General features: G+C 63.0%; 1 protein-coding gene across 1 annotated transcript; it reads right to left on the reverse strand.

Annotated features, from left to right (window-relative positions):
• Positions 1-327: 327 nt before the first annotated feature.
• Positions 328-12,846, reverse strand: PI4KB (phosphatidylinositol 4-kinase beta). The gene is given in 13 exon segments (XM_087943330.1): positions 328-1,800; positions 2,354-2,474; positions 2,971-3,103; positions 3,237-3,502; positions 3,744-3,867; positions 4,209-4,248; positions 4,251-4,312; positions 4,812-4,921; positions 5,060-5,287; positions 5,659-5,886; positions 7,692-7,736; positions 10,968-11,878; positions 12,735-12,846. Coding segments are annotated over 12 exon segments (2,418 nt in total). The 5' UTR covers positions 11,847-11,878; positions 12,735-12,846; the 3' UTR covers positions 328-1,618.
• Positions 12,847-14,136: the final 1,290 nt, after the last annotated feature.

Genomic DNA, 14,136 nt, shown 5'->3' on the forward strand with positions numbered 1-14,136 from the left:
TCTTGCAAAAAACCAACACAACCCCACCCTTTCTTTAAAGGATTCCGGGCAGCCCCCTGCTGAGAATCGCTGCTTCTTCCCCCTTGTGTGTGTGCAAGTGTGAGGTTGTGTTTGTGTTTGTGGGGGCGGGGACCCCAGAGGAAATAAACCCCAAAGGCCCAGATAAAGGGGGCCCTGTCCTCCTCCTCCTCCCAGCGGTCTCCCACCTTAATTATCACTCAACAACCAACAGATTTTCTTTTTAAAAAGGGGGGGGGGGTATTTTTAGGCCTCAGGAGTGAGGAGGGCAGCGATGCACACACACAAACACACACAAACACACCCTGGTACAGTGTGAAAAAAAGTTCATGTTGAGAAAGGGGAGGGAGGCGGGGGGGCGGGGGGGGGGGAGACAGGAAAACAGACACCGGATGCCCCTCGGTTTTCGCAACCCGTCACCCTCCAGAGCCGCGTGAGCGGGAATCCCAAATTCGCACTCGGCTCCCTTTGGGCCACGGAGGACCAAATAAACAGTCACAGTTTCGGGGAATCAAAAGGACCAACAAAAGGGAGTCGCCCCCTCCACTCACACTCCCAAGGGGACCCCTCCCCCCCACGAAAAAGGCCTGAAATTCATCCTGCAAAGGGCTTTTGCATTCTCCCAGGAAGGGAGGGGCGCGTCCTGCCCAGAGGCTGGGGGGAGGGAGACCCTGTCCCACAACTGCCATGGGGGAGTTCTCTGCCTGTAAGGACACAGGGCTCCTGAAAGAAGGGGGTCTGCTTCATTGGGGGAAGACTGTAGTTTGGCCAAGGGCAGGCCTGGGAGTCTTGGGGTACTAAGCCTCCCCCCAAGGGGAAGGACTTGGAACAGGCCCCTCTTAAAGGGGCAATGCTCCCCAGGGAGTATCTGTGGACCCCCCCACATTCCTGCAGCAGCCGTGGGGGAGGGGCTTGAAGCTATCCCCCATCCACCCGCTCCCCTGCCAGGCCAAGCCCCCTGGGGTGGGGGGAGTGGGAGAGACCCTGCCAATGCCCCCACCCCCAATTCAAGGGAGGCTGGAGTTGTGCTTCAAGCAGTGGAGAATCGGGACCCTTCAGGCTCTGCACCCCCCCGCATTCAACTGTCCGGGGAGGGAAATGGGCATGGGGGGAGGGAAGGGGCTTCATTAGTGACACAAGGTACACACACACATACACACAACCTCTCTCGAGCGCCCTGTGTGAGTCCGGGGAAACAGAGCCCTAAACCCCGAGGGGGCTCCCCCTCCCATCCCCAGTCCGTCCCCTTCCCCCTCCGGGACCCCCGAAACACAGGCGAGGGGCTGGGAAGCGGGGGGGCACGGGGAGGGGAGAGTGTAATACTGAAATAATAAAAAAGATCCGGGGGCGCCAGGGCAGACCCACCCTCCCTTCTGTCCCTCCTCCGGAGGCGAATCTCCACAAGGTCCTTGTGCATGATCCTTCACGTGGGGGGAGATACAAGCCCCCCATCCCCATTTACAGTCCAAAGTCTCCTCCTCCGGCGGCTGCCCCCCCCTTGCAGAGGCCCAGCCCAGCAGCCCCGTCCGTCCGTCTGTCCTGGACCCTGGGCCGGGAGGAGGGGGGAGGGAGGACGGGAGGGGAGTTCCGGTCCAGGCCGTCACATGATGCCGTTGGTGAAGTACTGGAAGCCGTCGTAGAGCTTGGTGGTGAGCGAGCGCATGCTGCCGTCCACCAGCTGCTCCACCAGCACCTGCAGCTGCTCCTCCGTCATGTTCATGTGGAAGCGCTCCTTCAGGTTCCGGATGGTGCTGGAGCCGTGGAAGCAGGGCAGCTGGGAGCCTGGCGGGGGGAGGAGAGGGACAAGGAGAGGTCAGGGGCCTCGGACAACTCGCCCGGACGAGAGCGGCACCCTCCCGTGTCCAAGAGGACGGAGGGACAGGACGGCCAACGTTAAACGACTTTTAAAATCATTAAAGTTGTCCTGCTGGGACTCGGCCATGCTGCCCTGTTCTGATGGCCAGGAGGGCGCAGGGACCCCCGGGGACCCCAGACCCACCTGGCCCAGCTCCTCCTCCTGACTCCGCCAGCAGCGGGAAGATCCCTCGGACGGAGAGCAGAGCCAGAACTAAGATTCTGTGCCCTAATATCCCTTGGCTGCTCCTGCCCCTCCCTCCGGCCCCCGTTCTCTCCCCACTGGCCGGTCCTCTCCGAAGGAGGCGCTGTAGGAACCCTCCCGGAGACGATTGGGTGGACGGAGCGCCTTCCCAGGTGTCGGGGTCACTCCGGAGGGCACGGAGATCGCTTCCCTGCCCCTCCCCTAGTTCACGACAGGCCGGCCTCTGGCAAAGAAGCCCAGGACCCCCACCGTCCCCGAGGCCCCCGAGGCCCCCACCTTGCTGCATGATCTCCACGATCTGCACCACCTTGTCCATGTGTTTGCGAGCAGCAATCAGGCCCTGCAGCATCAGCATCTTGAAGTAGTTGAACATGTCTCCCCCGATGCCGCCCATCACCTGCGGGGGGGAGGGAGGGAGGGAGGGGCGCGTTGCAAGGCAGGAAGGGGAGGGCCCGGAAGGACCGCCCACTCCCCTCCCCAAGAATCCTCAAGGCTGCCAGAGAAAGGCCCCCTGGGTCGCCGCTTAGGGCCCACTTCAACCGAGCCCCACATTTCCGTTCTTAACGGAGACATTGAAGTGAATTTTGCCTCGTCTTACGACCTTTCTTGCTGCAGTTGCTAAGAGAGGAACACGGTTATTAAGCGAATCGGGCTTCCCTGTCGATCTGAGAACGCCACAAGGGCGTTGTGTGGAACCAACGCTCACAATTCACCTTTTTTCAGTGCCATTGTAACTTCGGTCACTAAACGGAAGTTGAGAACTACCTGTGTAGGGAGTCCTCGATTTACGGCTGTCACGCAGCCTGCCCCTTACGGTCGCAGAGCAGGGAATCATGTCCCCATCGGGTTGATTCCCAGCACCCCCCCTTTCCCTTCGAGCGGCACCCACTTACGTCCACAAACTCTGTGGTCAGTTTGAAGGCCGAGGTTTCGAAGCCCAGATTGCGGGGGGAGCTGGACAGGATGAAGCCAAAGTCGATGTGGATGATGTGGCCGTGCGCGTCCAGCAGGATGTTGCCGTTGTGCCTGGGGGGGGGACATGGGGGGGGGCAGGGAAGAGCGTTTTGCAAAAGGAGTCCCACCTCCCCTCCCAGGTGCCACCTCAGGCAGGAGACTCTCAAGGAGCACGCGCCCAGGAGCCAGGCCCCTCCAGCCTCACCTGTCCTTCACCTGCAGCAGGTAGCAGACCAGGCAGTAGCCGGCGCAGCTCTGCACGAAGTTGCGCTGGGCGGTGAGGAAGCCCTCGGAGGTGAACTGGCCGTGCTCCTGCAGGAAGAAGTCCAGCAGGGAGAGCTGGGACTGCTTCTTCACCTGGTGGATGGACACGGCGTTGACCACCGGCTCAATCATGCCGCTGTCGGCCGAGATGACCAGGATTTTGTAAGGCTTGATCCAGAGCGGGACGCGCTCCTGCTCCCAGATGGCCTGCAAGGGAAGACCGGAGGGCTGTGGGAGGGGCCGGGATGCCCGCCTCCCCCCACCTAGCCTCAATTCCAAAGGCAGGTGGGGGGGGAGATTGGAAGCCCCCTGACCCACCCAGACAAGGCCCCCCCTCCAGCCCCCCCTTTCCCTCCCTCCTCCCTCCCTCCCTCTCCTCCCTTCCACGCTCCTTCCCTCCTCTTCCTTCCCTTCCTCTTCCTTTCCTTTCCTTCCCCTCCTTCCTTACCTGCAGCTGCTTCAGCACCTGGAAGGCCAGCAGCTCCTGCCGGAGGTCGTCCCCGCACTTCACAATCATGGAGAGGAGCCGCCAGTTGGGCAGGTGGCCGTAAGGGGAGCCCTCTCGGATCCGCCTGGGGAGGGGGGGCAGAGGGAAAGGATGAGCCCCCGCTGGCCTGTTTTTTTTGGGGGGCTGCCCCTCCTCCAGGGACCCTGCCTGACCAGCCCTGGAGGCCAACAGACACGGCAGCTGCCCCTCCTGCCCTGCCTCTCCCTCCTCCCCCCATCCCGGTTTTGGCCCCGTCTGCCCCCAAAAGTCTCGCTTAAAGGAGCAACTGGGGTAGCTCTCCGGCGGGTGGACTTCAACTCCCAGGATCCTCTGCTGCCCGGGGATCTCTGGGAGTCGAAGTCCAGTCACCTGAAGGAGGCCTTTCCTGACCACCTCAGAGGGACCCCCACACACGCCCCCCCTCACCTCACTTTCTCCTGCCAGGGCTCCTTCAGGGCGACGGCCGAGGGTCTTCGGGGTCCCTCTTGAAGGAGGTGGGCGTGTGGGCCAGCTGCTCGGAGAGGCGCCTCCTGCGGAAGGGAACCCAGGTCAGCTCGGCTCCTGCCAGCCCCCCGGCCCCTGGCTAAGGATTAAGGCCAGACGGACAGACGGACGTGGCTTCCGAGTTCTCGGAAGAATCGGGGGGGCATCTGCTGCGCCTTCAGCCCCTCCTCAGAGTCCAGTTGTCTGTTCAGCTCCCGGCATAAACCAACGGCCCCGTCTAAGGACGCCGGACGAAAGGCGACATTATCTGCGTCCCAGGAGGGTCGGGGGGGGGGGAGAAGGTCTCCCCAGGGAGTCTGGACGGGCCGTGAGGACCGGAGATTTCCTCTCCCAACTCCTGGCCTTGCCTGAGTCCGGCCGCTCGGAAGGGGAAGCCTCTGGCCCCGCTGACCGGCCGACCTGGCGGGGGGTTTCCTCTTTCTCCCTAGGCCTGGAACTGAGCCAGGGTCAGCCAAGGGGGCGTCCCTGCCTCGGGGCAATGGAGGGACCTCGGCAGCCCCCCCCACCCCGGCCGGCTCTCTTCACCTGATGTCCCCCGCCGCGATGAAGACGGGCTCCTTGCTCTCCTGGCTGGTGATGCTGTCCACCGAGAATTGCGAGATGTTGTCGCAGCTGCTGGTGTGCAGCTCGGGCAGCTGCAGGGCGGAGGAGGAAGCCGGGTGTGAGAGCCGAGGGGGGGACGGGGGGACGGTCCGGGATAGGAGCCGAGGGCGCCCGATCCCCCCCCCTCCTGCCCCCCTCCCTCTCACGCCCGGCCCCTCCCCCCCGCTCACCTCCACCTGCAGCTCCCCGATGTCGTCCACGGACCAGGCCTCGTCGTCGTTGTCGTAGTTGGGCACGGTGGTGAAGCTGCTGGCGCGCTGCTCGTAGGTGATGCCGCACTCCGGCAGGTTCTCCACCGAGCGGGTGCTGCGGATGCGGTTCTCGGGGATGCGGGCCGGGACGCTGGTGGTGTCGAAGTTCTCGCACTCAAGCGCCTCCACGTAGATCAGGTAGGGAGCCTGGCGCGGGGGGCAGAGGGGGGGATGAAGGCTCTGCTCGTCCAGGGCGCCCCACTGCGCGGGAAAGGGGGGGCATCCCCACGGACGGGGGAGCCACACTGGGGCCTTTGGCAAGAGGCCCCTCCCCCTTTGCAGGGAGTCCCACAATCGGCCCCAAAGCCCCTGAGTGGGGCCAGAGCCGTTTAATGACTGCATGATCCACTTAACGGCTGCAGGGATTTATCTACTGTGGAAAAACAGATCCCCGAATTGGGAAGGAGTCCCTTGAACAACGGCCCCGCTTAGCCGCAAAACCTCCAGGCCCCCCGTGGCCCTAAGTCGAGCCCCGCACAGTCTCCGGAGCCTCGGAGGACCCCCCGGCCCCCCCTCACCTTGTCCTTGGAGTTCAGGACCACCGCCTGGGTGTGGGGCACCCGCACCACGTGGTGGTCGAAGCCGGCGGTGGGCAGCCAGACGCGGGCGGGCAGCTTGTGGTTGAGCAGGGACAGCTCGGAGATGAGCCTCTGCGTCTTCTGCTCCTTGGTGGGCAGCGTGGTCAGGCGCTTCCCGATGGCCATCAGCGACTTGATGAACTCCCGCTCCGGGGCCAGGCGGACGGGCTGTGGGGGGGGGGGAGAAGGTGAGGCCCAGCCCCCGCGAAGAGACCCCGCCTGGAGGCCCAGGGCGAACCCCCTCCCTCTCTCATCACTCCGGATGCGCTGTGGGAGCTGACCAGCTGGGCCGAAGGGACAGGCGCCACCTCTGGCTGTGGGGAGAAGCCGAGTGGGAACCCCCCCCCCCCAGGAATGAACTCTGAACCGAGCCCCCTGCCGGAAGCCCAGGCTGGGGGAGGAGGAGAAAGAAGGCAAGGGGCCCCGGGGTCCTCTCTTCGCCTCGCCTAACCCTGGCGCTGCGGACGTCCTTGGGCTGAGGACCCCCTTAGTCCTCGGTGCACCATATCCGCCTCCCTCGGCGGACCAGCCCACCACGGCACCCATCGAAGTCCCCCCTGGCTGCAGCCCCCCTGCCCCAAAGGGAGGCCCCCTCTTGGGTCCCTAAGCCAACCGGGGGCCTCCAAGAGCAGAAGCCCTCGCTGACCCAGACAGGGGAGGGGGAGCCCCTCCGGGACCACCGGCTGAATCCCTGCCACGAGCCCCTGCCCAGGTCCCTCCTGGGGCCTTTCCAATGGGGGCCCTCGGCTGCTGGCAGAGCTGAGGCCAGGTGGGCAAGGCCCCGGTCATCCCCCTGATGACCCCAAGAATCTCGGGAGAGGACACGGCTGGACGAGGCCACCTGGGGGAGCGATGAAAATGAGGGAGCCAAGGGGAGCTATTCATTCCCCCACTCAAAATCAGGGGCAGCTCTGCAAAAACCTCCCTGTCCTCCCAACCCCCTCCTATCCAAGGAGTTTATGAACATTTCCTTATAGGAGCTCCCACCCGCCCCCTCCCCGCCCCCGGAAAGGGGAGGAACCCAGGAAGGAGAATCAATTTGACGCAGGAAAGAGACGCTGCCGATTTGGGGGCTCCGGGTGGCGGCTGGGACCCCTTGCCAAGCTCCCCTTGATTTTTCTCCCCTTTGCCAGTCCCGCCTTGCGACCCGTTTCATGACCGAGGGGGAAAGGTAGAGGTTTGCAGAAGGAAAACCAAAAATTTGATTTGGCGCGAGCAAAATTTCAGCAGAAAGGAAAGAAAAACGAAAACGACCCAGGTCTTAATTTGAGGCAGCAAAGGAAGAGTCGAACATTCGCACCAGGCCCGGGACAGGCACATCAAAACGAATCTCGGGTCCCCAGAAACAGCATTTCCTCTTTTTTTCGGGTGAAATTACGGGTGGTGGTGTCCCTGCAGCCCCCAGGCAGGCAGGCGGGTCACGGGAACGGCCAAAACTTTGCAAACTTTTAGAACTTTGCAAGATGCTGGAGATCTTGCTGGGCTGGGACCAGACATCGAGTCCCTCTCTTCATTGTCACTTCAAGGGTGAAGTGCTGGGGGTGTCCCCCACCCCTAAAAACCTTAAGGTGGTGGGTGGGCTGTGGGAGAAGCAGCTGAGAGGTTCTGAGAAAGCGGGCGCTGTGCTTTGGCCATGCAGAATTTACTGCTCCTCAGATCCTGGCATGCACCTGTCGGCGGCGTGTTTTTTTTTCAGGGAGGGGGGCAGCTGGAAGATGAGAGAGGCACAGCCCCCAACGCCCCCAGGCAGTGCAGGATCTCACTTGCAAAAGGGGGGAGGAGGAGGAGTGGGGGGACCTGCCTTGCTGGGGTGGGGGGGGAGGCCAAGGCTGATCAGGAGGGTCACGAGAGAGGAAATGCTGCTGGGGGGGCTGAGGGGGGTCACATGGGGAGGGGAAGAGGGGGGAGGACAGGAAAGAGGCAGGCAGCCGGGTTGGGTGAGGAAGGGGCAGAAGTGGGGAGGGGGCACTTACGGAACAAAATGATCTATCGAGACTTTCGGTGCTCGATGAGACTTCCTGGGAAATGAACGAGAGGGGGGCGGGGGCGGATGGATTTCGGGGGGGTGGAGGGGAGGGAGGGGGAAAGTTGAGGAGAGAAAAGGCGAGAGTTTAAAACCAGCTCTTCGTATGCGCCAACTGCCCCCCCCCCGGTTCTGCTCCCCCCCCGGTTGCATCCGACCGAAGAAACGGGGGCCTCGTCCCTTTGGAATTGGGGGCCTGCCGGGAAGGGCAGCCTCTCGGGGCCTTAAAAAGCTAGACTGCCCCTGGACAGGGAAGCTCCTCCAGCTCGGATGGAGGCCAATTCAAGATCTCAGGTCAGGTTGGGGCCCCTTCTGCAACCTTCGGGGTCCTCCTCCGTTCGGGAGCGCGGGGGGAGAAGCAAGGGGGCTTGGGAGCCGTGGGGCAGATCTGGGGTCCCAACGGGGGTGGGGGTCCCTGTTGTTGCAAGGGGAGAGGGAGGGGAAACTGACTGCAAAACGCCAGGAGGGGGAAGGAGGAGCACCTGCGGGGGGTGTATGTGTGTGTGTGTCTTGGATGGCCTTAAACAAAGTCAGCTTTGAATGGGAGACCACCAGGAGATCCACGGGGGGGCAGGGAAGAGTGGAAATAAGAGAGGGGCCCCCAGAGCATCCAAGCCAACCCCCCCGCAACCTTGGCCGATAAAGTCCCAGGAAGGAAGGACGCAAACTGTCTGGCCCTGCTCCCCCCCCTGCCTCCCCCTCCCCCGGAGCTGTGGGGCCCTGAGGAAAGGACTTGCCACACTTCCTCCCAAGTGCCACGTTTTCGTTGAGCCAGAAACTGACAGGTGAGGGAACTAAAAACAGCCCTCTGGACTCTGCCCCGCCTGAGGCTCCTCCGAGGGGATGGGGGCTCACCAGGCCCCCCAGAGGAGGTGGGGGCTTCCCTGCTCCTGACGCAGGCCGGACCCTAACCCGGAGGGATTGGACTCCAGCGCACAAGGAAGGAAGGAAGGAAGGAGAGAGAAAGGAAGGAAGGAAGGAAGGAAGGAAGGAAGGAAGGAAGGAAGGAAGGAAGGAAGGAAGGAAGGAAGGAAGGAAGGAAGGAAGGAAGGAAGGAAGGAAGGAAGGAAGGAAGGAAGGAAGGAAGGAAGGGAGAGGAAGGAAGGAAGGAAGGAGAAGGAGGGAGGAAGGAAGGAAGGAAGGAAGGAAGGAAGGAAGGAAGGAAGGAAGGAAGGAAGGAAGGAAGGAAGGAAGGAAGGAAGGAAGGAAGGAAGGAGAGAGGGAGGAAGGAAGGAAGGAAGGAAGAAGGAAGGAAGGAAGAAGGAAGGAGAGAGGAGGAGGGAAGGAAGGAAGGAAGGAAGGAAGGAAGGAAGGAAGGAAGGAAGGAAGGAAGGAGAGGAAGGAAAGGAAAGAAGGAGAGAGGAAGGAAGAAAGGAAGGAAGGAAGGAAGGAAGGAAGGAAGGAAGGGAGAGAGAGGAAGAAAGAAGGAAGGAAGGAAGGAAGGAAGGAAGGAAGGAAGGAAGGAGAGGGAGCAAAGAAGGGAGGGAGGGAGGGAGATATGAATGAGAAGGAAGGGAACAAAGAAGGAAAGAAAATCCAACCAATCTGTGTTTCTACAATCTTATTTTCTCTTTGACTCCTCCTACTATTTCCACCTTATTCTCCTGTGACTCTCAGGAAAACCACCAGACCCTCCAGGCTTCCTGGCTCTGCCAAGCGGTAGATGGGCGGCAGGATTCCAAACCCCATCCTCCCCAGCTGACTCATGCCAAGGCTGCCCTCGAGGACAGATGCCAACGCTGCCCTCCAAGCAAAAAGGAAGTGGCTGCAGTGGGGCAGACACCCTCCCCCCACGGCTCCCTCTGACTCAGCCCCTCGGCCTTTGATGCCAGCAACACCTTTTCGGCTGCCAAAGGTCACCTGTGGGTGTGGACGGGGGAGGGGGGAGAGCCTGGGCACAGGTTGTCCCGGGCGTGGAAGAGGAGCTGCCTTCGGGCGGGGCGCCCTCCCGGGGCTTGGCTTTTAAGGGGGGCTGGGGTAGCCCCCCCCCAAAAAAGGAGGGCACGAAGGGCCGAAGCCACCTTGGATCAGACTTGGAGAGAGGGTTCAAATGAAGCCTCTCAGCCCAGCCCACCTTGCAGGGGAGAGAGAGGCCCCATCCTTTCCTTCCTCGGCTGCAGAGTCAGGGGCAGGGTGGGCTGAAGGGTGGGGAGAGGCTGCAGACGACCTTTGGGGTCCCCTGGATGGCGGTTCTGGGCCGGGCTCTGAAGTGGCCGGAGAGCAGCAGCAGCAGGCGGGCATGGCGGCCAGGCCCCGAGAAGCGGTGTGTGTGTGTGTGTGTGTGTGTGTGTGTGTGTGCCAAGACCGCCTGGGCTGAATGGAGCTCGGTGTCCATGCTGCACAGGCAGGCCGGTTCCCAGTTGGCACCCAGCAGCCTCTATGGGCCCATTGTGCTCGGCCCAACCATGAACTGGCCGGGACTTCGAAAGGGGGGGCACTGGGGGGGTGGGGGGTGGAGAGAGCCGGCTGAGGCCAGGAGACGCGGCCCCAGAGTGACCTTGCAGGGGGCTTCAAGGGTATCCCCGCTTGGCCTGCCCTGACCGCTGGCGGCTCAGCCTAGCCTGCCTTGCAGGGCTGTTGTGAGGAACAGGCAGGACCAAAGGGCTGGGCATCAGGAGGGAGGGAGGGAGAGGAAGGGGGGCCGCCAGAAACCAGCTAGAAGTCGACTGGTTCAGAGGTTGCCCCTTAACAGAGTTGGAAGGGACCCTGGAGGTCGTCTAGTCCACCCCCACTGCTCAAGCAGCGGTTCCTAGACCGTCTCAGACAAATGGCTGCCCAGCCTCCCCTCCTTCCTCTCCCCCAGCAAGGCTCTCTCATCCCCCCCACCCACCCCCCAAGTCCTCCCCTGTGGAGAAATGGTCATGAAATGGTCCCAGGGCCGATTCTCCGGCTCTCACTGGGGGGGGTGAGGGGCAGAAAACGGGCCAGCTCCCCAGTTCCACGGAGGGCCCCACGGCTGGGGGAGGCTCCAGCAAGCCAAGCAAAGACGGAGCCGCAACCTCCCTCCCCACGAAGCCTCAGGGCCCCCAAGAGCTCTCCGTCCTCAGGGTGAACCAGTCCGCTATCGAAGCGGGAGGACGAGGAAAGGGGGTTCACGCCACGCCTGGGCAGGCTCCGCCAGCGACACACAAGCCCCGTGCCCGATTTCCGCCACACCAGCACCTGAAGGGCAGGGGAGGGTCCCTGCTGCCCCCCCCCCGCCCGCCTGCCCGCCCAGGGCGCCTACCTCGTCCTCGTTCTCCACCTTGGGGTTGCTGGCGGTGCGCTTCAGGTTGCTGCCCAGGCTGATGCTGACGGTGGCGTCCGACTTGGAGCGCTGGTGCGTCCGCTTGGTGGGGGAGAGCCCGGCCTCTGCGGCCGGCACCAGCGGGGGCAGCTCCCTCTTCCGGGCGGCCGGCTTGAGCTCGTCGGAGAGGATGAGCTTCCGGAGCTTGGTGCCGCGCGAGTGGCGCTGGGTGGAGATGTGCATGTCGGAGGAGTAGGCGCCCAGCAGCAGGGCGCACTGCAGGGAGAAGTTGATGCTCTGCCGGCAGCGGTGCACGATGTAGGGCTTGATGGCGTCGCCCACGTCCTCGTCCATGTGGATGTACATGTTGAGCAGCTGCGGCAGGTAGAAGCCCACCTCCTCGTGGCGGAAGCAGAAGAGCCGGTTCCCGATGTAGGCCTGCACGCCGGGCTCCTTGGAGTTGTACAGGTACGAGATGGCCATGGAGATGTCGAAGAGCTTGGACTCGAAGAGCCGCAGCAGCCACGACTGCTTGGCCGAGTTGTTCTTCTGGCGCCGCCGGACGCCCTTCACGGAGTTGGGCGGGTGCTCGTCCTCCTCCCAGATCTTCCCGGGGGGGTCGTCCAGGCACTTGATCTCGCAGCACTCGCCGCCGTTCAGCCCCGGCCAGCGGCTCCTGTCCTTGGCCCGGATGGAGCCGTCCGGCGAGACGCAGTGCATCAGCTTGACCTTCTCCAGCACTTCCTCGCAGGCCTTCTTGGCCACCTCCGGGTCGATGACGGCCAGCTCGCCCAGCCCCTCCGTGATGACCCCCAGGGCCGGCCGGGTCTCCGCTGGCGTCTCCTCTGGCGGAGGGGGCTCGGCGGCCGAGTGACTCATGGTGTCCACGCTGGGCCTGGCCGCTTTCACCGCTGGAAAAGAGAGGGGGGGGGCTCATTTCTGAAGGGCTCCAGGCAAAGGCCAAAGGCCCCCTTCGCCAGCCGGACTCCGGAGGGACCGCTGGGTTTCCCGGTTCCTCCGGACAAGGTCAGCAGCCGCTGCCTTCAGGGACTGGCCTTGTAACTGCTTACAGATAGAGTGCCCCCGAGAGAGAGGTTCCACTCCACCCTAAGTAAACGTTTTGTGTACCTCCAGTCTTTTTTTGTTTGTGTTGTTTTTAAACTCGCAAGCCTTGTGGCTGGGCTGTCCGGGAGCTCCTCTCGATGCAGGGAAGGCCTTCACCGCCCCCCCACCCCCCCCAGACATCTGGCTCCCATTACGGGGCCTGCCTTTTCCCCGTGCTCAGCACTTGGCAGAGTTCGCCCACGCCCTTCGCCCCCCCAAAAAAGACCAAACGTGCAGCAGCCATCATCAAGTCGCGCCCATCGGGCGCAACGCATTCCCTGCTCCGTGTCAAACCTGGTTTGGGGAATGGGGGGGGGGATGACGAGGACCAGGGCTGTAGCCCAGATCGACAGTGCAGCTGGGGGCACACAACAAAACACACTTTCTCTTTGAAGAACAAACCAGGGGCCTCTCTTTGCGTTCACTCTGGGGTGCTCAAGAGGGACCAGAAACTTGCTCAGCCCTACAACCGCCTCCTCCTCCTCCTCAGGCTGCCTCCTCCTTCTGCCCTCTCACATCCCGCCCCCTGTGGATCTCCCCCCAACTTTAAACTCAATTCCCTATTTTTAAGGAGGACCCTTTTCTGAAAGGTGGGTGGGGAGGGGGGGGCAGAAGCCTTAGGAACTGGCCACATCCGAGGGAGGCGGTAAAGCCGCCACTTGCCTGTTTCATTTCTATCTTCTGGGACGCGCCTCCAGGGCCCCGGTCCAGTCGGCCATCTTCAGAGGAGGACTCCCCCTCCAAGGGATTCGGCACGATGCCTCTTCACAGCTGCTGGGGGAGAGAAAGGGAGAGGCTCACCGGGAGAAAAACGGGGGTCTCTCAGCTGCTTGGAACTCAGCCTCGACCCAGCCACCGCCCCCTCCCTCCCCTACCCCCCACTTCTGGCAGAGCCCTGTAACCGGAGATCCCTCTTGAAAAGCAAAAACCCTGGAAGGACATGTGGCGCACACAGCTTGCAAAGGACACCCCCCCGCCTCTCTGCCAAAGAGCGGAAGGAGAGAGCGGTTCGCTTCTCTTTGGCAAAGCAGCCCGTCCGGCTTTCCGAGTCAAATCCAAGCTGGCGCGCATTCGCACAACCTGATTCCACGCTAAACCCGGCGGGAGGTTCGCAGGGGCAGGCAGCAGACGCCGTGGAGGTGACGCAAGCTCTCTGCGTGGGGGATCCCTTTCGGATCCAGCCGCCCACTCGCTCGCTCGCTCACCTGGCCAACTGGCTCCCCGCACCTGTCTGGCTGGGCCGCATCAGGGAGGCTGTCACCACCCCCGAGAAGCCAATTTGCGTCTTCATAAAAGCCAGGATCCTAATTAAGGCCGCTTGAAACACCCGCCCCAAACTTGCTTTACAGCAAAACTCAGATGCCGAACCTCAGAGGACGTCCCGGCGCTAATGCAGAACGTTGGCAGAATCGAGGAGGGGGAGGGGGAGTGCAAAGCAGCCCTCAAAATAGGGGGCTGGCATCCAGGCCCCAGAGTTGCTCAACCTTGCCAACCGGACTTCAACTCCCAGAATTCCCCAGCTTTGCCCCAATCTCCCCCACCCACCCACCCTGCAGGGACCGGCCCTCCAAGACCCCAGGAGGAGCCTCCACCCCCACCTCCCGAACTGGAGGACCAGGCTCCCCAGCGGGGGGACTCCAGAGCCCATCGCTTTGCAGGCTGGGGGATTCTGGGAGTTGAAGTCCACCGGTCTGAAGGGCTCCAGGCCCGGGGTCTCCAACCGGGGCCACTTTAAGCCTGGCCGACTTCAACTCCCAGACTTCTGGGCTGGAGACTCCCTGCGTCCAGGCGGCTCTGGGCAAGGATCCTGCGCATCGCTCCGGGGAACCCAGGAAGTGGCTGATGGGCTTGCGGGTGGCCGGGCAGGGCAGCCTCCGCCTCTTGCAAGGGGAGGAAGCGGCGCCTCTTCCGGCCGGCAGCGCTTGTGCAACCGCGGACCCCGCAAAAGCGGCGGCCTGTGCAACCTCCCCCCGCCGCCCCCGCCTGCAACCCTGGGGTCCCGGGGGAGGGTCCCGTGGGGGAGCACCCAAAGGGAGGGGAGGGGGAGGCCTGGGGGCCATCGGAG

The sequence above is a fragment of the Notechis scutatus genome, chromosome 14 (assembly GCF_049901735.1).
Source record: "Notechis scutatus isolate UNSWTSFEM ecotype Mainland chromosome 14, rNotScu1.2, whole genome shotgun sequence".
In the NCBI taxonomy this organism is placed as follows: Eukaryota; Metazoa; Chordata; class Lepidosauria; order Squamata; family Elapidae; genus Notechis; species Notechis scutatus.